This window comes from Chiloscyllium plagiosum, unplaced genomic scaffold, assembly GCF_037043375.1.
Source record: "Chiloscyllium plagiosum isolate Xiang-an unplaced genomic scaffold, Cpla_swu_hap1 HiC_scaffold_31, whole genome shotgun sequence".
Lineage (NCBI taxonomy): Eukaryota > Metazoa > Chordata > Chondrichthyes > Orectolobiformes > Hemiscylliidae > Chiloscyllium > Chiloscyllium plagiosum.
The window spans coordinates 21,495,997-21,516,916 of NW_028270169.1; the positions used below are offsets into that span (position 1 = coordinate 21,495,997).

A 20,920-nucleotide genomic window follows, 5' to 3' on the forward strand; every position below is an offset into this window, starting at 1 on the left:
AAGTCAGATAAGGAGAAACAGAAAATGCTGAAGTCAGTCAGCAGGTCTGGCAGCATCTGTAGAAACAGAAGCAGAGTTAACATTTTGAGTCCAGTATGATACTTTTTCAGAACTGAAGATGGGTCTAAATGTAATGGTGTTTTATGTTATGCAACAGGGGAAGGGCAGAGGACAAAGGAAATTAAACATTAATGTGTCAAATAACAAAAGGCAAATGGAATGGTAATGCTTGTAAAGAAAAGTCAAAGCATAGATCCATGAGGGGTTAATAGTAAAATCAGAGTCAGCTCTGACTGAAAGCAAAAATATGAAAACAAGTTGCAGACACCTGGGGGGAACAATTATCGGAGGGAGGACAGAGGTTGTGGTGTGAAATATATTTTCAGGGCAGATTTTACCTGAGGAAGGGCTCATATCCGAAACATCGATTCTCCTGCTTGTCAGTTGCTGTCTGACCTGTTGTGCTTTTCCAGCATCACATTCTCGACCACTTTCTCCAGGTTCTACCACTTGGCCTGGAGCAGTTTTGTTGGAGCATTACAGAAGGATGGAATAATTTATAAGTTCTGGTTCTTGCAATGTATAAGATGATGGAATGTTACTCTGCTGCAGATTTTCAGTTTTATCATTGATGTGCATAAAAACAATTTACAACAAAGGTGGAAATGTTTGTGTGCTGGAGTTCACCTTAGGCACCCAGTGCTAGTGTTATTTACAACATGATTAGATACAGAATAAAGTCCCTTCTGATACTTAACGTCAATTGCCAAACCCAATCTTAAGAATCTTATTGCAGCAGCGTCAGCCTTGACTCAGTGGCATTACTCATATCAAGATGCTCATGGGTTCAAGTCCCACTACAGGGTCTTTAGTGTATTGTCTAGGCGAATACAGCAATCTCAGTATCCCATTCCCACTTCCTCTGCAGACTCCTTGATCCCCTTAGCCACAAGGGCACGCCCAGCTCCCTCTTGAATATATCTAACGAACTGGCCCCGACAGTTTCCCGTGGGAGAGAATTCTACAGGTTCACAACTCCCTGAGTGAAGAAATTCTTCCTCATCTTGGTCTTGAATGACTTACCCCTTATTCTTAGACTGTGACTCCTAATTCTGGACTTCCCCAACTTTGGGAACATTCTACCTGCATCTAATTTGTTTCTGATTTACAGTATCTGCAGTTCTTTCGATTTCCTCCCTCCCCCCACCCCAAAACATTACCTTGGTCTCTGGATTAAGAGTCCAGCGTTAATACCATTAGGCCATCACCTCCATCTCATTCATCCTCCTCTTGAGTTCATGAAATGTGCTATAGAAATACAAATTCATGTTCTTATACGTGCTGTGATGGAGGTGGTCCATTGTTTAAGTCTCAGTAATAACAGTTAATCATTTTCATTGAAACTGAATTTCTAGTCACACAATGCACTCAACCATAATACTGCAGATGCTGGAAATCTGAAGGGAACATAAAGGAAGGAAGTCTGGTCAATCCCAGGACAGAATACCAGTTTTAATACCTTTATCAGAGTTGGTACGTGTTACAGACTTAACAGGGTATTAAACAAGAGCAAAGAGAGAAAGAGAAGTCAGGGTGGGGGGAGAATACAATAGAATGGAACATCAGTGATTGGATGGAAAGGAGAAGAGATTAAAGGATGATGGTGTGAGACAAAAATAATCAACAGGGAGAAAAGTGCATCATGAGCAGCGAATGCAGAATATTGAGTTGAAAGAAGTCGAAGTAATGGAATTATTTGTAATTATGGGCGGGTCTGAAATGTGAAGAGTGGAATTTAATTTGGAATGCGTGTGGAATAACATCAGGCCCAGAGGCAGTTGCTGAGCATAAAGATGTGTCTGAGAAAATGAGTTTTAGATACCTGATCGAGCATTACTGTCACTTAGTGAGTTTATTTTTACCTATCCCTGAGACATCAGCACCGCTGACAGGGCTAGCATTTACTGCCCATCCCTCAGTGTCTTTGCAAAGTTAGTGACGAGCCAATGGAAACACCGAATGATTTACAGTTTCTGGAGCATAAGCCTTTTTTATATAAAAGAAAGAGTGGAATTTAATTCGGAATGTGTGTGGAATAACGTCAGGCCCAGAGGCAGTTGCTGAGCATAAAGATGTGTCTGAGAAAATGAGTTTTAGATACCTGATCGAGCATGGGAAGGGAAGTATGAAACAATGGAAGTTAAGAGAGGCAAACAGCAGTCCCATTGGAGAAAAGTACCACATTTCATCAAGGTGGGTAATACCAGACTGAATAACGGAAGCGTTCTACAGGATGACTTTGTCAGCCACGTTGACGACTTTTCAGTTTTGGTCAGTATTTTTAACGTGACAAACAGGTGCAGATGGAAATATCCCTGAGCATATTCTCGATACTAACAGCCAGCAAGAGAGGAAATCACTGCCTGATTCATCTCAGCTCATACTGAATCCAGCCTGTAGGCAAGAAACTACAATGTTATGTACCATCCAAACTTCCAAGTATCTGGCTGCTCCTAGGTCTTGACAGAGAGCTCCACCAAGTTTGAGTTAACTCAGAAACTGGCTGGTTTGGCAGTTCAAAAATAAGTTTTGCCTGCAAGGCAGATTTTGTTATTTTAACAAGAGTGTGAATGAAGCAGAAAGACCACTGTCTGACAGAAGACTTTTTTTCCCTCTCTGTTACAGGAGGCTGCTTGTGTGTGTATGGGGGAGCGAATTGAATACAACGAGCAAATCCCAAACAGGTAACTGGGAAATGATGATGCATGCTCAAAACCTAAAACCTTTTGATTATTTTTATCCTTGTATTTTAAACCTTAGAACATTAGATAGTTGAGAGTATGTTGCAGAATGTTCCAATTCATGCATTAAATTTAGTGTAGCATGTGCATTACTGTCACTTAATGAGTTTATTTTTACCTATCCCTGGGACATCAGCACCACTGACAGGGCTAGCATTTACTGCCCATCCCTCAGTGTCTTTGCAAAGTTAGTGACGAGCCAATGGAAGCACCGAATGATTTACAGTCTCTGGAGCATAAGCATTTTTTATATAAAAGAAAACACATCAACAGAACCCAACGTAACGTGACTCAGTGAAATGGGGTAGTACGGTGGCTCCGTGGTTAGCAACTGCTGCCTCTCAGCATCAGGGTCCTGGGTTCGATTCAACTTTGGGCGACTGTCTGTGTGTAGTTTGCGCGTTCTTCCTGTGTTCTGCATGGGTTTCCTCCTGCAGTCCAAAAGATGTACAAGTTAGGTGGATGGGCTGTGCTAAATCGCCCATACTGTCCGGTTAGACATGGGGAAATGCAAGGTGTCAGGGATACGGTGATGGATTGGGAAGCTTTTTGAAGGGTCGGTGTGGACTTGATGGGCTGAATGGCCTGCTTCCACACTGTAGGGATTCTATGAAAATCTCAAAGTGCCTCATCTACAATGAGGTATGGTAATGATTGTTCCATGAGCACTTGGCAATGTGTGTGTATTTAAAACTTCATTCTTTATATGTGGGTATCAGTAGCTGGAAAGAAATTATTGCTCATCCCTAATTGCCTGGAGCGCAGCTGATTCTGTTACGTCTATGTGGGTCTGGAGACACTCGAAGGTGAGGTTTCCTTTCTGTAACAGGCATTAGTGAACCAGATGAGTTTTTACTGCCATTAACAATGATTGTCATTAAATTGCCCAGATTTTTATAGAGTTCAAACTTCACCATCTGCCACGGTGGGATTCAAACCCATTTATCCAGAACATAGCCTGGAGATTCTGGATTACTAGACCAGTGGCATTACCATTATGCCATCACCACCTCTAATGTCCGGTTAATCAATCTTTTTATGGAGGCCAGCAAGATCATGCAAGTAGTCTGTTGTTCAATGAACAGCATCGCGGAATGTGAAGCACTCCCAAGGTTTGACCTGCTCTGAGGAACTGTACCTGTAGCAGTGCAGCATTTCTGCTGTATTGCAGGATTTACACAGTGCAGTGCTGCCAGCTAGATCACCAAGCCTTCAGAACAAAGTACAACAAAAAGTAAATATTGTATTACAACTTTGTAAACCTTGCATTCCCGGGAGAAAGTTCACTTCGGTTGATTCTTGGTATGGAGGGATATTCCTATCAGAAGAGATTGATTAGATTGGGCATGCACTCAAGTTTGGAAGAATGAGAGGCAACTTTCTTGAAACATTCAAGAACTTTAGGGCCCCTGACAGGGCAGATGCAGAGAGGGTTTATTTACGTGTGAGAGAGTTTAAGAACAGGGAGTTTAGCTCGGTGGGGGTGGGGCAAGGGTCACTCATATCCATTAGAGCCATAGAGGACCTTTCTCTTTCAGTGGCTACTGAATCTGTGAAATTCTTTCAACAGCAAAGGGCTGTTGAGACTGAGTCATTAAGTATAAACACGGCACAGAGGTTTCTAATCAGTGAAGGAATCAAGGATTACGGGGATAAGGCAGAAAAATGGAGTTGAGGATTATCAGAACAGGGAGGAATGTCGATTCTCCTGCTCCTTGGATGCTGCCTGACCTGTGCTTTTCCAGCAGCGATTATCAGAACAGTCATGATCTCACTGAAGAGTGGAATAGACTTGATGGGTCAAATCACTACCCCCTGCTCCTACATCACATGGTCTTAAAACTAATATAACCGAAAGAAACAACTTCCATGAACGTTTGCCTTTTTTCCTCCCCCAAGGGATGTGGCATTGCTGGCAAAGCCAGTGTTTGTTGCCCAGGCCCTGGAAAAGGTGGTAGTGAGCTGTTGACTTGACGTGCCACAGTCCCTTGTATCGTGAGAGCATCCATAGGGCACTTTGGAAGCAGGTTTTTTTTTGGATTTTGATCCAGTGACAATCAAGGAATGCCGATTACAGTGTTTGAGTCAGAATGATGTATGGCTTGGAAGGGAACTTGCAGAATGTACTATTCCCTTGCATTTGCTGCCACTGTCGTGCCTCCCTCCCCAGGCAGTAGAGGGGTGGATTTTGAATGTGCTATTGAAGGAGCCTTGTCACTTGCTGCAGTGTATCTTCTAGATGGTACACACTGCTGCCACTGTGCATCGGTGGTGGAGGGAGTGAATGTTTAGGTTGGAGGATGGGGTGCCAATCAAGCTGGCTGCTTCCTCCAGGAACGTTTCAAACTTTTTGTTGGAGCTGCCGTTGCCCAGGTAAGTGGAGAGTGTGCTATCACTCCCCTGAATTGTGCAAACAGACATTGGATAATCAGGAGGGGTGTTACTTATCACAGAATCCTGGGAATCCAACTTGCTCCTGTATCCACAGTATTGAAATGGCGATGAGGTTGATTCAATGGTTAGATTCTCTCTTGTTAGAGGTAGTCAAAATTGTCTGCCACTCGTGTGCTGTGAATGTTACTTGCCACTTATCAGCCCAAGCCTGATTGTTGGCCAAGTTTTGATGCACATGGACACGGACTGCCTTCAATATCTGAGTCATGAATGGTGCTGGACTTTGTACGTAAACATTCCCACTGCTGACCTCATGATGGGGGGGGAAGGTCAATGATGAAGCAGTTGTTGTTGATGATGGGCCTAGGACTCTTGGCACACTGTCGCTAATTTACTGTAGGTAATTGTCTGAAATACTCTGTGTCGGAATTAATGGGGGCAGACCAGGTTTGGGGAAAGCAGACTGACTGAGCAGGATTTTGATTATACAGTAATGGTTGACTACTTCCTGGTAACTGTCGAAATGTTTGGTGGTTTTGAATGGTGTGATTATTGTATATGCTCAGTAACTAAAATTAATGTTTCGTTTCTTCATGCTAATCAAGGTTCAATAATGCTTTATACCTACACAACTGTAATATCAGAAATGACAAAGTGACTTCAAAAAGCAGCTAGAACAACTCTTTTGCTGTTCAAAATATGTTAATAGACCATAAGATAGAGGTGTAGAATCAGGCCATTCGGCCCATTGAGTCTGCTCTGCTATTTCATCATGGCTGATATGTTCCTCAAACCCCATTCTCCTGCCTTCTCCTTGTTACCTCCATGAAGTATTCTCCCAGAATTGTCAGGCATGCCCTCCCCTTGACAAAGCCATGCTGACTCAGTGCCATTTTCCCTGAACTTCCAAGTACTCCACAATCTCAACCTTAATACTGGACTCTAAAATCTTATCGACGTCAGGCTGACATAATTTACCATCTTTTGCCTCGCTCCCTTCTTAAACAGTAGTGTTTCATTGGAGAAGTTGCAGTTCTCTGGGACCCTCCCTGGCTCCAGTGATTTCTGAAAGGTCACTACCAATGCCTCCACAATCTTCTCAGCTACCTCCTTCAGAACACTGGGGCATAGTGAGCAGCATGGTGGCACAGTGGCTAGCACTGCTGCCTCACAGCGCCAGAGACCCGGGTTCAATTCCCGCATCAGGTGACTGTCTGTGTGGAGTTTGCACACTCTCTCCTTGTCTGCGTGGGTTTCCTCCCACAATCCAAAAATGTAGCAGGTTAGGTGAATTGGCTATGCTAAATTGCCCGTAGTGCTAGGTGAAGGGGTAAATGTAAGGGAATGGGTCTGGGTGGGTCGCACTGTGGCGGGTCAGTGCGGACTTGTTGGGCTGAAGGGCCTGTTTCCACACTGTAAGTAATCTAAATTTAGTCCATCTGAGTCGAGACAGGACGCCAACTTGCAGAACGTTTCAGAGAACATCTCTGGGACACAGGCACTAAACAACCCCATACTCTGTGGTTGAACACTTCAACTCCCCTTCCCACTCTGTCAAGGAAATACAAATCCTGGGCCTCCTCCACTTCCAAACTCTAGCCACTAGATGCCTGGAGGAAGAACGCCTCATTTTCCACAATGGCACCCTCCAACCACACAGGATCAATATCGATTTCACCAGTTTCCTCATTTTCCATCCCCCCCCCCCACCTTATCCCAGATCCAACCTCCCAATTCGGCACCACTCTCTTGAACTGTCTCACCTGTCCATCTTCCTTCCCACCCATCCCCCAACCTTCATCTACCTATTGCACTCCCAGCTACCTTTCTCTCAGCCCTCTTGGACCACCCCCAACATTCCTGCCGAAGAGCTTATGCTCGAAACATCGACTCTCCTGCTCATCGGATGCTGCCTGAATGGCTGTGTTTTACCAGCGCAATGCTTTTCGACTCTGATCTCCAGCAGCATCTGCAGTCCTCACTTTCTCCTAGCGTAGTCCATCCAGTCTGGGTGATTTCTCTACTCTCAGAACTTTGCTTCCCCAACACCACCTCCTTGCTGATGGGCACTACACTCGCCTCTGCCCCCTGACTCTCGAAGTTCTGGTATGCTGCTGGTATCTTCCACAGTGAAAACTGATGCAAAGTACCTACTCAGTTCCTCTGCCATTTCTTTGTTCCCTATTAGATTAGTTCCCTACAGTGTGGAAACAGGCCATCCGGCCCAACATGTCCACACCAACCCTCTGAAGAGTAACCCACCCAGATTCAGTTCCCTATATTTACCCCTGACTAATGCACCTATGGGCAATCTAGCATGGCCAATTCACCTGACCTGCACATCCTTTGGAGGATACCAGAGGAAACCCACTCAGACACAGGGAGACTGTGCAGACTCCACACAGATAGTCTTCAGAGGCCAGTGCCGGGTCCCTGGCACTGTGAGGCAGCAGTGCTAACTATTGAGCCGCCATGCCGCCCTTATTATTTCTCTGGCCTTATATCCCAGCAGACCAATGTCCATGCTTACTTTTATAGAACTGAAAATAATCTTGCTATCGTCTTTTATCACTAGCCAGCTTTCATCTTCTCTCCCACCTTGTTTTGTGTTTTAATTATCCTCTCCTGGTTTTTAAAGGCTTCCCAATCCTCAGGCTTCCCATTATGCCTTCAGAAATGAGATAACAAGAATCCAGATAAAGTATATTCCTGTCAGGGTGAAAGGGAAGGCTGGTAACTATAGGGAATGCTGGATGACTAAAAAAATTGAGGGTTTGGTTAAGAAAACGAAGGACGCATACGTCAGGTACAGACAGGATAGATCGAGTGAATCCTTAGAGTATAAAGAAAGTAGGAGTATACTTAAGAGGGAAATCAGGAGGGCAAAACGGTGACATGAGATAGCTTTGGCAAATAGAATTAAGGAGAATCCAAAGGGGTTTTACAAATATATTAAGGACAAAAGGGTAACTAGGGAGAGAATAGGGCCCCTCAAAGATCAGGGGAGGAAAACTTCTTCAAGGCAGGCATCCTTGCAAGAGAATTCGCAGTCAGGTTAAAATCAACAAGGTAAAAACAATGACTGCAGTCGCTGGAAACCAGATTCTGGATTAGTGGTGCTGGAAGAGCACAGCAGTTCAGGCAGCATCCGAGGAGCAGTAAAATCGATGTTTCGGGCAAAACTGCACCTCGGATGCTGCCTGAACTGCTGTGCTCTTCCAGCACCACTAATCCAGAATCCCCTCAAAGATCAGCAAGGCGACCTTTGTATGGAGCCACAGAAAATGGGGGAGATACTAAATGAATATTTTGCATCAGTATTTACTTTGGAAAAGGATATGGAAGATATAGACTGTAGGAAATAGATGGTGACAACTTGCAAAATGTCCAGATTACAGAGGAGGAAGTGCTGGGTGTCTTGAAATGGTTAAAAGTGGATAAATCCCAGGACCTGATCAGGTGTACCCAAGAACACTGTGGGAAGCTAGAGAAGTGATTGCTGGGCCTCTTGCTGAGATATTTGTATCATCGATAATCACAGGTGAGGTGCCGGAAGACTGGAGGTTGGTAAGGACAAGCCAGGGAACTGTAGACCAGTGAGCCTGACCTCGGTGGTGGGCATGTTATTGGAGGGAATCCTGAGGGACAGGAGGTACATGTATTTGGAAAGGCAAGGACTGATTCGGGATAGTCAACATGGCTTTGTGCGTGGGAAATCATTATTGAAGAAGGGCTTATGCCCGAAACGTCGATTCTCCTGTTCCTTGGATGCTGCCTGACCTGCTGCGCTTTTCCAGCATTTTCAGCATGGGAAATCATGTCTCACAAACTTGATTGAGTTTTTTGAAGAAGTAACAAAGAGGATTGATGAGGGCAGGGCAGTAGATGTGATCTATATGGACTTCAGTAAGGCGTTCGACAAGGTTCCCCATGGGAGACTGATTAGCAAGGTTAGATCTCATGGAATACAGGGAGAACTAGCCATTTGGATACAGAACTGGCTCAAAGGTAGAAGACAGAGGGTGGTGGAGGAGGGTTGTTTATCAGACTGGAGGCCTGTGAGCAGTGGAGTGCCAAAAGGATCGGTGCTGGGCCCTCTACTTTTTGTCATTTACATAAATGATTTGGATGCGAGCATAAGAGGTACAGTTAGTAAGTTTGCAGATGACACCAAAATTGGAGGTGTAGTGGACAGCGAAGAGGGTTACCTCAGATTGCAACAGGATCTTGACCAGATGGGCCAATGGGCTGAGGAGTGGCAGATGGAGTTTAATTCAGATAAATGCAAGGTGCTGCATTTTTGGAAAGCAAATCTTAGCAGGATTTATACACTTAATGGTAAGGTCCGAGGGAGTGTTGCTGAACAAAGAGACCTTGGAGTGCACGTTCATAGCTCCTTGAAAGTGTAGTCACAGGTAGATAGGATAGTGAAGAAGGCGTTTGGTATGCTTTCCTTTATTGGTCAGAGTATTGAGTACAGGAGTTGGGAGGTCATGTTGCGGCTGTACAGGACATTGGTTAGGCCACTGTTGGAATATTGCGTGCAATTCTGATCTCCTTCCTATTGGAAAGATGTTGTGAAACTTGAAAGGGTTCAGAAAAGATTTACAAAGATGTTGCCAGGGTGGAGGATCTGAGCTACAGGCTGGGGCTGTTTTCCCTGGAGCATCGGAGGCTGAGGGGTGACCTTATAGAGGTTTACAAAATTATGAGGGGCATGGATAGGATAAATAGGCAAAGTATTTTCCCTGGGGTCGGGGAGTCCAGAACTAGAGGACATCGGTTTAGGGTGAGAGGGGAAAGATATAAAAGAGACCTGAGGGGCAACTTTTTCATGCAGAGGGTGGTATGTGCATGGAATGAGCTGCTAGAGGATGTGGTGGAGGCTGGTACAATTGCAACATTTAAGAGACATTTGAATGGGTACATGAATAGGAAGGGTTTGGAGGGATATGGGCCGGGTGCTGGCAGGTGGGACGAGATTGGGTTGGGATATCTGGTCGGCGTTAGACCGAAGGGTCTGTTTCCATGCTGTACATCTCTATGACTCTATAATCTTTAACATTCAGTAGGGTCAGAAATACTGTAAAAAACCAATTCAGAGAAGAGTTTTGTTTTAATTGGGTAAAAACAATGACTGCAGATGCTGGAAACCAGATTCTGGATCAGTGGTGCTGGAAGAGCACAGCAATTCAGGCAGCATCCGAGGACAGGCAAAATCGACGTTTCGGGCAAAAGCCCTTCATCAGGAATAAAGGCAGAGAGCCTGAAGCGTGGAGAGATAAGCTAGAGGAGGGTGGGGGTGGGAGAGAGTGGCATAGAGTACAATAGGTCAGTGGGGAAGGAGATGAAGGTGATAGGTCAGGGAGGAGAGGGTGGAGTGGATAGGTGGAAAAGGAGCTGGGCAGGTCGGACAAGTCCGGACAGGTCAGGGGATCGAGTTTCTGGAGGTTAGAAGCTAGGATGAGGTGGGGGAAGGGGCAATGAGGAAACTGTTAAAATCCACATTGATGCCCTGGGGTTGAAGTGTTCCGAGGCGGAAGATGAGGCGTTCTTCCTCCAGGCGTCTGGTGGTGAGGGAGCGGCGGTGGAGGAGGCCCAGCACCTCCATATCCTCGGCAGAGTGGGAGGGGGAGTTGAAATGTTGAGCCACTGGGCGATGTGGTTGATTGGTGCGGGTGTCTCGGAGATGTTCCCCAGACTGGACGCCTCCTAGCAGAGCGCTTTAGGGAACATCTCCGAGACACCCGCACCAATCAACCACATCGCCCAGTGGCTCAACATTTCAACTCCCCCTCCCACTCTGCCGAGGATATGGAGGTGCTGGGCCTCCTCCACCGCCGCTCCCTCACCACCAGACGCCTGGAGGAAGAAAGCCTCATCTTCCGCCTCGGAACACTTCAACCCCAGGGCATCAATGTGGATTTTAACAGTTTCCTCATTTCCCCTTCCCCCACCTCATCCTAGCTTCTAACCTCCAGAAACTCGATCCCCTGACCTGTCCGGACTTGTCCGACCTGCCCAGCTCCTTTTCCACCTATCCACTCCACCCTCTCCTCCCTGACCTATCACCTTCATCTCCTTCCCCACTGACCTATTGTACTCTATGCCACTCTCTCCCACCCCCACCCTCCTCTAGCTTATCTCTCCACGCTTCAGGCTCTCTGCCTTTATTCCTGATGAAGGGCTTTTGCCCGAAACGTCGATTTTGCCTTGTTTTAATTGGGTGTTGAGTCACTGCTGCAATCTGTCTGGTGGAGGTACACCCAGACTGTCTTTAGAGAGGGAATTCCAGGATTTTGACCCAGCAACAGTGATGTATTTTCCAGTCAGAATGGTGATTAGCTTGGGAAGGAAACATATAGTTGTTGTTGCTGTTTAGGTTGTAGCGGTTCCAAGTTTGGGAAGTGTTGTCAAAGAATAGTTCCCTTGTGGATTATAAGCTATTTAAAAATATGCAATTTGTTAATGAGATAAACCAGAGAACATGTGTTTTGCTATATTTGACCCACACAGACTCGCTCTCTCTTATATTGTTTTTGGATGCAGAATGTTTCACAAGAATCTGGAATGCTATCATTGGAGTTGCACTATGAGTACAAGTCCAGCACATCTCTGAAGGCAGTAACTGGTACCATTCTGTAGACTGGACTGGATTCTGTGAGAAATTATGGTGAAGGTATTGAGATGTGAAACACACAGAGACCTCGCACATAGTTGATTTTGTTATCCAGCTCTTCCCCAAGTTTCACCATACCATATCTTGTCAGATTGTCCATTGAAACATTCACATTAACCTTTCCCAAAGGTTTCTCCCTTGAGGTGTAATGAATTGTTAACGTGCAAAGTCTTAAATATAAGCATCATCTCTAGTTTTAAAGCGTCCGAATCTCATTTCTTAAAGCTTTGATTTCAACTTTTTCTTAGTCTTTTATCTCTCAATCCATTTTCCTTTTCATCTCTAGATGTCACTTTCTGTATATGATTTTACATTTTTATTATTCCCCATCCCTAGTTGCCCTTGAGGTGGTGAGCTGCCTTCTTGAACCACTGCAGTCCAGATGTTGTAGGTTTACCCACAATGCCATTAGGGAGGGAATTCCAGGATTTTGACCCAGTGATAGTGAAGGAAGGGCGATATATTTCCAAGTCAGGATGGTGAGTGGCTTGGAGGGGAGCTTACAGGTGATAGTGATCCCATGTATCTGTTGCCTTTATCCTTCTAGCTGGAAATGGTCATGTGTTTGGAAGGTGTTGTGTAAGGATCTTTGGTGAATTTCTTCAATGCATCTTGTAGATAGCACACTGGTGTTACTGAGTGTCGGTGGTGGAGGAAGTTGTTGGTGTACCAATCAAATGGGCTGCTTTGTCATAGATGGTGTCAAAGCCTCTTGAGTGTTGCTGAAGATGCACCCCATTTCCAGACAAATGGGGAGTATGCTATCACACGCCTGACTTGTGCCTTGTTGATGGTGGACAGGCTTTGGGTTAGCAGGAAGTGAATGTCCTGCCATAATATTCCTAGCCTCTGACCTTCTGTTGTAGCTGATACATTTAAGTGGCAAGTCCAGGTGAGTTTCTGGTCAGTGATAACTCTTAGGATATTGATTGTGGAGGATTCAGTGATAGTAACACTATTCAGTGTTAAGAGACAACCTAACCACTACCCCTTATGTGAGATGTTCAGAGTCTGGCATTTGTGCGGTATGAATGTTACTTGCCATTTCTCAGCCAAAGGTTGGATATTATCCAGATCTTGTTGCATTTGAACACTGACTGCTTCAGTATCTGAGGACTCTCAAATGTTGATTGTGTAATGTCCATCATCGCTTCTGACCTTATGATAGACAGAAGATCTTTGATAAATAAAGGTGATTAGGCCAAGGATATGACCCTGAGGAATGTTTACTGAGATGACTGACCTTCAACAATCACAACCATCCTATGTGCCCGGCGTGACTCTAGCCAGTAGTGTTTGTCCCTGATACCAATTGATTCCAGTTTAGCCAGGGCTCCTTGATGCCACACTCGGTTGAATCCAGCCTTGCTGTTAAGAGCTGTCTCCTTCACCTCAGTTCTGGAATTCAGCGCTTTTTTCCATGCTTTATCCTGCATTTTGTGTACAGGACATATCTGGGCAATTTTCCGATTTGTCAGGTAGATGTCAGTGTTATACTAACTGTACTGGAACAGCTTGGCTAGGGGACCAGCAAGTTCTAGAGCACAAGTTTTCAGTAGTATTGGCAGATGTTGTCAGGACCCAGAGCCTTTGCAGAATCCTGTCCCTCCAACCATTTCTTGATATCACAGAATGATTTGGATTGGCTGAAGACTGGTATCTGTGATGTTGGGATCCACGGGAGGAGGCTGAGATGGATCATTCACTCAGTAATCTTCAGCCAGAAGTGCTGTGAATTTTCAGCCTTATCTTTTCTTCTGTGTTGGGCTTTTCCAGCATTGAGCATGGGGACATCTGTGGAGCCCTCTCTTCCAGTGAGTTTAGATTAGATTACATTACATTACACAGTGGAAACAGGCCCTTCGGCCCAACTAGTCCACACCGACCCACCGAAGTGCAACCCACCCATACCCCTACATTTCGCCCTTACCTAACACTATGGGCAATTTAGCATGGCCAATTCACCTGACCTGCACATCTTTGGACTGTGGGAGGAAACCGGAGCACCTGGAGGAAACCCACGCAGACATGGGGAGAACGTGCAAACTCCACACAGTCAGTCGCCTGAGGCGGGAATTGAACCTGGGTCTCCAGCACTGTGAGGCAGCAGTGCTAACCACTGTGCCACCCACTTGTTTAAGGTTCCACCACCATTCACAACTGGATGTGGTAGGACTGCAGAGCCTAGATGAGATGCATTGGTTCTGGGATCGCTTGGTTCTGTCTATCACTTGCATGCTAAGCAGCAAGTGATAGAGAGAATGAGAACCAGGGGGCTGCCGGGAAGGTAAGCAAACAGTTTAAAAAGCTGATACATTCGCCAACACTGCCCCCTGCCTGCAACACTGCCCTCCCGCTCCCCGCAGTTATTGCTATCACTGAGACTTGGTTGAGGGAAGGGCATGATTGGCAACTAAATGTCCCAGGATATCAATGCTTCAGGCGGAAGAGAAAGGGAGGTAAAAGGGATGGAGGAGTTGCATTACTGGTCAAAGAGGATATCACAGCTGGGCTGAGGGAGGGCACTATGGAGGACTCGAGCAGTGAGGCAATATGGGCAAAGCGCAGAAGTAGGATGGATGCGGTAACAATGTTGGGGCTTACTACAGGCCTATCTCATGTTCGCTGTTGGGAAAAGTACAAATATGTAGAGTGATCATAGAAAGATGTAGGAGCAACAGGGTGGTGGTAATAGGAGATTTTAATTTTCCCAACATTGACTGGGAATCACTTAGTGTGATAGGATTGGATGGAGCAGAATTTGTAAGAAGCATCCAGGAGGGTTTTCTAGAGCAGCATATAAGTAGTGCAACTCGTGAAGGGGCCATCCTTAGTGAGCAGAGTTAAGGAAAACCCCAAAGCCTTTTATTCATATATAAGGAGCGAGAGGGTAACAAGGGAAAGGGTTGGCCCACTCAAGGACAAAGGAGGAAAGTTATGCATTGAGTCAGAGAAAATGGGTGAGATTCTTAATGAGCACTTTGCTTCAGTATTCACCAAGGAGACAACATGGCAGATGTTGAGGTTAGGAATAGATCTTCAATTACTCTAGGTCGTGTTGTCATAAGGAGAGAGGAAGTGTTGTGTATTCTAAAAGGTATTAAGGTGGACAAGTCCCCAGGACCGGATGGCATCTATCCCAGGTTACTGAGGGAAGCAAGAGAGGAAATAGCTGGGGCTTTAACAGATATCTTTGCAGCATCCTTGAACACAGGGGAGGTCCCGGAGGACTGGAGAATTGTTAATGTTGTCCCCTTGTTTAAGGAGGGGAGTAGGGGTAACCCAGGTAATTATAGACCTGTGAGCCTGATGCCAGTGGTAGGGAGGCTACTGGAGATAGGAGAAATACCCGTTTGGAAGAAAATGGACTTATCAGTGATAGGCAGCATGGTTTTGTGCAGGGAAGGTCATGTCTTACAAACCTAATAGAATTCTTTGAAGAGGTGACAAAGTTGATGTCATATACATGGACCTTAGTAAGGCATTTGATAAGGTTCCCCATGGTAGGTTGATGAAGGAGGTGGAGTTGCATGGGGTCCAGGTAGCTATCCATCTAGCTAGATTGATAGAGAACTGGCTGGGCAACAGGAGTCAGAGTAGTAGTGAAAGGAGCTTCTCAAAATGGAGACCTGTGACCAGTGGTGTCCCACAGGGTCCGTGCTAGGACTACTGTTGTTTGTGATATACATAAATGATTTGGAGGAATAGATAATATGTGCAGGAGTAAGCCATTCGGCCCTTCGAGCCAGCACTACCATTCATTATAATCATGGCTGATCATCCACAATCAGTATCCTGTTCCTGCCTTATCCCTATAATTCTTGATTCCACTATCCTTAAGAGCTCTATCCAACTCTTTCTTGAAAGTATCCAGAGACTTGGCCTACATTGCCTTCGGAGGCAGAGCATTCCACATATCCACCACTCTCTGGGTGAAGAAGTTTCTCCTCAACTGTGTTCTAACTGGCCTACCCCTTATTTTTTAACTCATCCACAAACTCCATCAACAAACACATAGACCTGGACCCAATATACCGGCCACTACAGCGGACAGCTGAAACTGACAACCGGAAGCGACAGGGACAGGCCACTATAAATGCCGGAGGAAACACCACAGAAGCGCTTCACAAGAGGCTCCCAAGCACTGAGGATGTCACCTAGACAGGGGACGAAACGTTTGCAACAAGCACCCGAGCTACAAATCTTCTCACAAACTTTGAGTCATTTAAGACGTATCTAGACAGATACATGAATGGGCAGGGAGCAGAGGGATACAGACCCTTGGGAAAAGAGGCAGCTGATTTAGATAGAGAGTATGGATCAGCATAGGCTTGGAGGGCCAAAGGACCTGTTCCTGTGCTGTGCTGTTCTTTAAGTAGTCATGTTTGGTAGCTTCACCAGGTTGAATTCAGGCTTAAAACTTTGATTACATTACACATAGAATAAGCATCTTCTGTGATTCCTTGGGCAAAAGAGATGCTGAACAATATTTACTGCTATCTCATTGCCCAGCCTGATGCCCCTCCACCCCCCATATACCATTGAAAGCTTTGCTGTGGATGTTTTCCCTTCCCAGCTCCCCCTGCTTTCTGGGTTGCCATGGGGAAAGTGACAATAGACTTTGTGAAAGTGATGTAAAGGCACAGAAATTCCCCATTGGAGGCTGTGCAGTGACCTCATCTACTTCGATTTGACTCCAGAAGTTTATATAGATCAAGAGTTTTATTTTGGCTACAATTGCCTCAGTGGGCTTCCCTTTTATTATTGAATTCTCACTAAAAACCAGTCGTTTTTGGAAGAATCAGCCTCGAATTAAGAAAATGGATGGGGGCCAAGGTGAATTCGAAGCATAAAAACAATATTATTATTTTGGCTTCTGTATAAATAATTTAGCAGAACCCTTGAGCATTTATAGTAACACACAGCTAAACTTCACTTTGATTTCTTGTCACATGTACATAAATACAAGCATCTCTGGATTAGCGGTGCTGGAAGAGCACAGCAGTTCAGGCAGCATCTGAGGAGCAGTAAAATCAACAATTCGGGCAAAAGCCCTTCATCAGGAATACAGGAAGAGAGCCTGAAGGGTGGAGGGATAAGTGAGAGGAGGGTGGGGGTGGGGAGAAAGTAGCATAGAGTACAATAGGTGAGTGGGGGAGGTGGATGTGGGCGGAGGGTGGAAAAGATGATAGGCAGGTAGGACAAGTCTTGGGGACAGTGCTGAGCTAGAAGTTTGGAACTGGGGTGAAGTGGGGGAGGGGAAAGCAGACCACTGGGAGAAGAAAGCTTGGACAGAGTAAGGCATACAGGTTACACTGCACAGGATGCAACATTCTTTGATCTTGCTTTTATATTGGCCCCAACCATCATTTTTAATTGAGACTCAGTCACTTATCGGACTAGATTTTATGGTTGGCAAAGTAGTGATGGAGTTTCCCACCGACTTCGATGAAAGCTGCCTCCCTCCATTTCCTAGCAACCTCTTTGGGAAAGGGGGAAGCTTTGTCATTGTTTATTTGATTCCATAGCCAAGCCCAAAGCATCCAGCAGCTGATAGACCAAGCAAGATAAGCTGAAAATGTGTTGCTGGAAAAGCGCAGCAGGTCAGGCAGCATCCAGGGAACAGGAGAATCGACGTTTCGGGCATAAGCCCTTCTTCCTGTTCCCTGGATGCTGCCTGACCTGCTGCGCTTTTCCAGCAACACATTTTCAGCTCTGATCTCCAGCATCTGCAGACCTCACTTTCTCCTCCAAGCAAGATAAGCCCCTCCTTACACTGATTCTCAGACTGCAAAACTAGAAACTAAAATGCAATAATTATCGAACAGTTTTTGAATAACTTTGCCTTTTGTAAACTAAAGATTGTGCCACACAGATCATTGCAACTGCCAGTAAACTGCAATATTAACAGTGATTTAGATTGAACACAAGCAATGGGACCAGGAATATTTCCTTAGTTTCTCAAAATGGCTATGCCATTGTTTAACATCTTAGCTGATCCCTGCTCTACTCCACTTTTCTTCCAGCTCCCCATAACCTTTGAGCCCCAAATAATGTTCTAAAAAGGTATCAGTCCAGCACATTGCTTTACATAATTATTTGATTTTTTAAAAAAAATTTAGGACAGTCAAGGATCAAAGTATCACATCAGAGCAACGTAACCCTTTCCAAGTATTAAATTAAAGTACATTACAATTCTGATTGCTAAAAAGCAAAAATATTGTTCATGTTGTAAATCTAAAATAGAAAACACTGCAGGTTTTACGTACATTTGGCAATAGTGGAGCAAGAATCAGAAAATTCCGATCAATGACCTTGAGTCAGAATTGTCCAACTTCAGCTGTTTTTACAACAGTTGATGTTATTCACATTTCATGACAGAGTTTTCAGTAAATTAGTTTTGATAATCTGTGGTAGTGAATTCTTCCAGATTTACACCTTCTGCAGACAAGGTTGAGGAGCTGAAGTTGGAATATTTTTAATGCAGTTTCTCATACTTCGCAAGTTGATATTGTCAAGCCAGAGAATCAGAACTTCAATGAATTAATAGACTAGCTAATGGTGTGTGAGGGAGGCAGCCCACTACAAAGCATTTTACTAACAATTGACTTTATTTTTCTTTTTGAAGTGGCATCTTTCGACCTATCTGGGCAGCATATGGAGAATACTTGTATGTCCCTCCTCAGCGCTGGGTTCACAACTTGCAGGTACTGAATTATTCATTTGATACATTTAAGCTTGCTTTCAAATGAAACTTTAATCACACGAGTGTTTGTTAAGTCTGCAAAGGGGAAGGGTGAGAGATACCACTCCTAGCACGAACAGTTAGAACATTGTCTGAAGATGAGTAATGGAAAATAGTGGATGACCAGACTAGAGTCTCAGGCAGCAGAATAATAGAGAAAATTGAGGTGATGATGATGATTATCTATGCAGAGCTATTGAGTTAAGTATCAGGCTCAGTAACTATGCCACAATGTTGGCTGGCCATTTGTTATTTATGGAGAAAGTGAGGAAACAGATGCTGGAGATCAGAGCTGAAAATGTGTTGCTGGAAAAGCACAGCAGGTCAGGCAGCATCCAAGGAGCAGGAGAATCGACGTTTCAGGCATGAGCCCTTCCTCAGGAATGAGCCATTCCTGAGGAAGGGCTCATGCCCGAAACGTCAATTCTCCTGCTCCTTGGATGCTGCCTGACCTGCTGCGCTTTTCCAGCAACACATTTTCAGCATTTGTTATTTATGGCCATGTGTAAACTGCATTCTGGGAAAGCAAAATAACTTGAATCAGTTTAACATTAATACTAACACTTTGCACTGATTTTCAGAGTTATTACATCATTTAATTGCTACTTCATTAAAAAGTATCATGCACTAATTTGCATGGCAACTAGGAGCAGGAGTAGGCCATTCAGCCCTTGGAGCCTGCTGTATCACTTGCTATTATCATTGGCTGATCCTCTGTCTCATTAAAGGCTTCAAGAGGTATGGTAAAGTGTTAAATATTGAATATATTCAGTGACTTACAGCTTGGAAACAGGCCCTTTGGTCTAACTAGTCCACGTCGATCATATTCCAAAACTAAACTCTTCCCACCTGCTTGCGTTTGGCCCATATCCTTCCAAATCTTTCCCCTGTTGTACTTATCCAAATGTCTTTTAAATGTTGTAACTGTACCTCCAACCACCACTTCCCCCGGCAGTTCATTCCATGCACTGTCCACTGTGTAAAACATTGCCCCTCATGTCCTTTTTAAATGTTTCTCCTCTAATCTTCCAATTATGCCTCCTGGTTTTGATCTCCCCCACTTGAGGGAAAAGACCTTTGCTATTCATCTTATCTATGTCCCTCACCATGTCATAAACCTCCTTAAAGTCACCTCTCAACCACCTGTACTCCAGTGAAAAAGGTCCCAGCTTCCTCTTGTATTTCAAACCCTCCATACCCAGCAACATCCTGATAAGTCTTTTCTGAACCCTCTTTGTTAAAAAGCAGCTTCCCTTTCACAGTCTTTAGAAAAATTAGCTCTTAATGAAATGATTTAAAAAATGCAGTGTCAAAATCTCCTACTAAGGAATTGAAATTCCCCTGCTAAGTGCAGAGTGACCACATAGGCCAAGCATTTCAGCAAGATGGACGATGTGTTCATGCGACAGTTTGAGTGCAAAGAGATTTGCAATTCAAATCCAAAATTAATAAGTTATCTGATGACTGTCCATAGGATGCACTTTTGCACTCTAAGCATGCAAACACAGGAAAGAGCCATAGATAATCACAGCATTTACCAACAAAGAGTCCCTAGGATTACATGTCAATTATTGGTACCATCCATCCTTATAGGCATCATATTGTGCAGTAGCCAACAGGTGAAAGCTTCTTTTCTATCTTTTTTTTCCTCAGTCAGATAAGTTTTTTTGGTATAACCCATCTTCTATGTAAACATATAATCATTGCTTAATTGTATCCAAGTGGTGGGTATTAACTGGGGATTGATCCCATAAACAGATAGACTAAAACTGCAGCTGCTGGGTGGGGTAGTATATGCTCAGAATGTGTAAATCTGTAAATAAATATAACAAGTGCACGAAGACCGATTCTAGTTCATCATTCACCAGCTGACTTTCTGTAAAGGAACACTTCAATCAAAAGAAGCCAGACAACTTAGTTCATGACCACCTATTAATCTTTGCAATAAAATCTACATTAAAAAAGATCATACTGGTACTGTCCTGTACATTAGTTGAGATGCTACGGACAACTTACTTAAAGAAAGGAAGGATGCTATCTACTTGAATGAAAAATACTGAATGGTTAAAGAGATATTGAACTACACATCAGTGATAACATGAGCATCAGCTCACATTGTAGCATGATACGCATAGTCAAAGGAGATCCTCATCCAGTGAACAGAGTGTGTTCTCCACATCCGCATTACCATGGCTGTGTGTTCCCCCCCCCCCCACCATCCTTCTAAACTCTAGTGAATACAGGCCCAATCAAACCAAAGTCTCCTCATAGGATAGTCCTGCCATCCCTGGTATCAACCTA

General features: G+C 44.5%; 1 protein-coding gene across 2 annotated transcripts in view; it reads left to right on the forward strand.

Annotated features, from left to right (window-relative positions):
• tp53i13 (tumor protein p53 inducible protein 13) overlaps positions 1-20,920 on the forward strand; it is a 48,831-nt gene that overhangs the window by 13,317 nt on the left and 14,594 nt on the right. For both annotated transcript variants that reach the window (XM_087977331.1, XM_087977330.1), the window contains 2 exons: positions 2,686-2,744; positions 18,503-18,581. In XM_087977331.1, the coding sequence (XP_087833457.1) occupies positions 2,686-2,744; positions 18,503-18,581 (138 nt within the window). The remainder of the gene's footprint in view (positions 1-2,685; positions 2,745-18,502; positions 18,582-20,920) is intronic.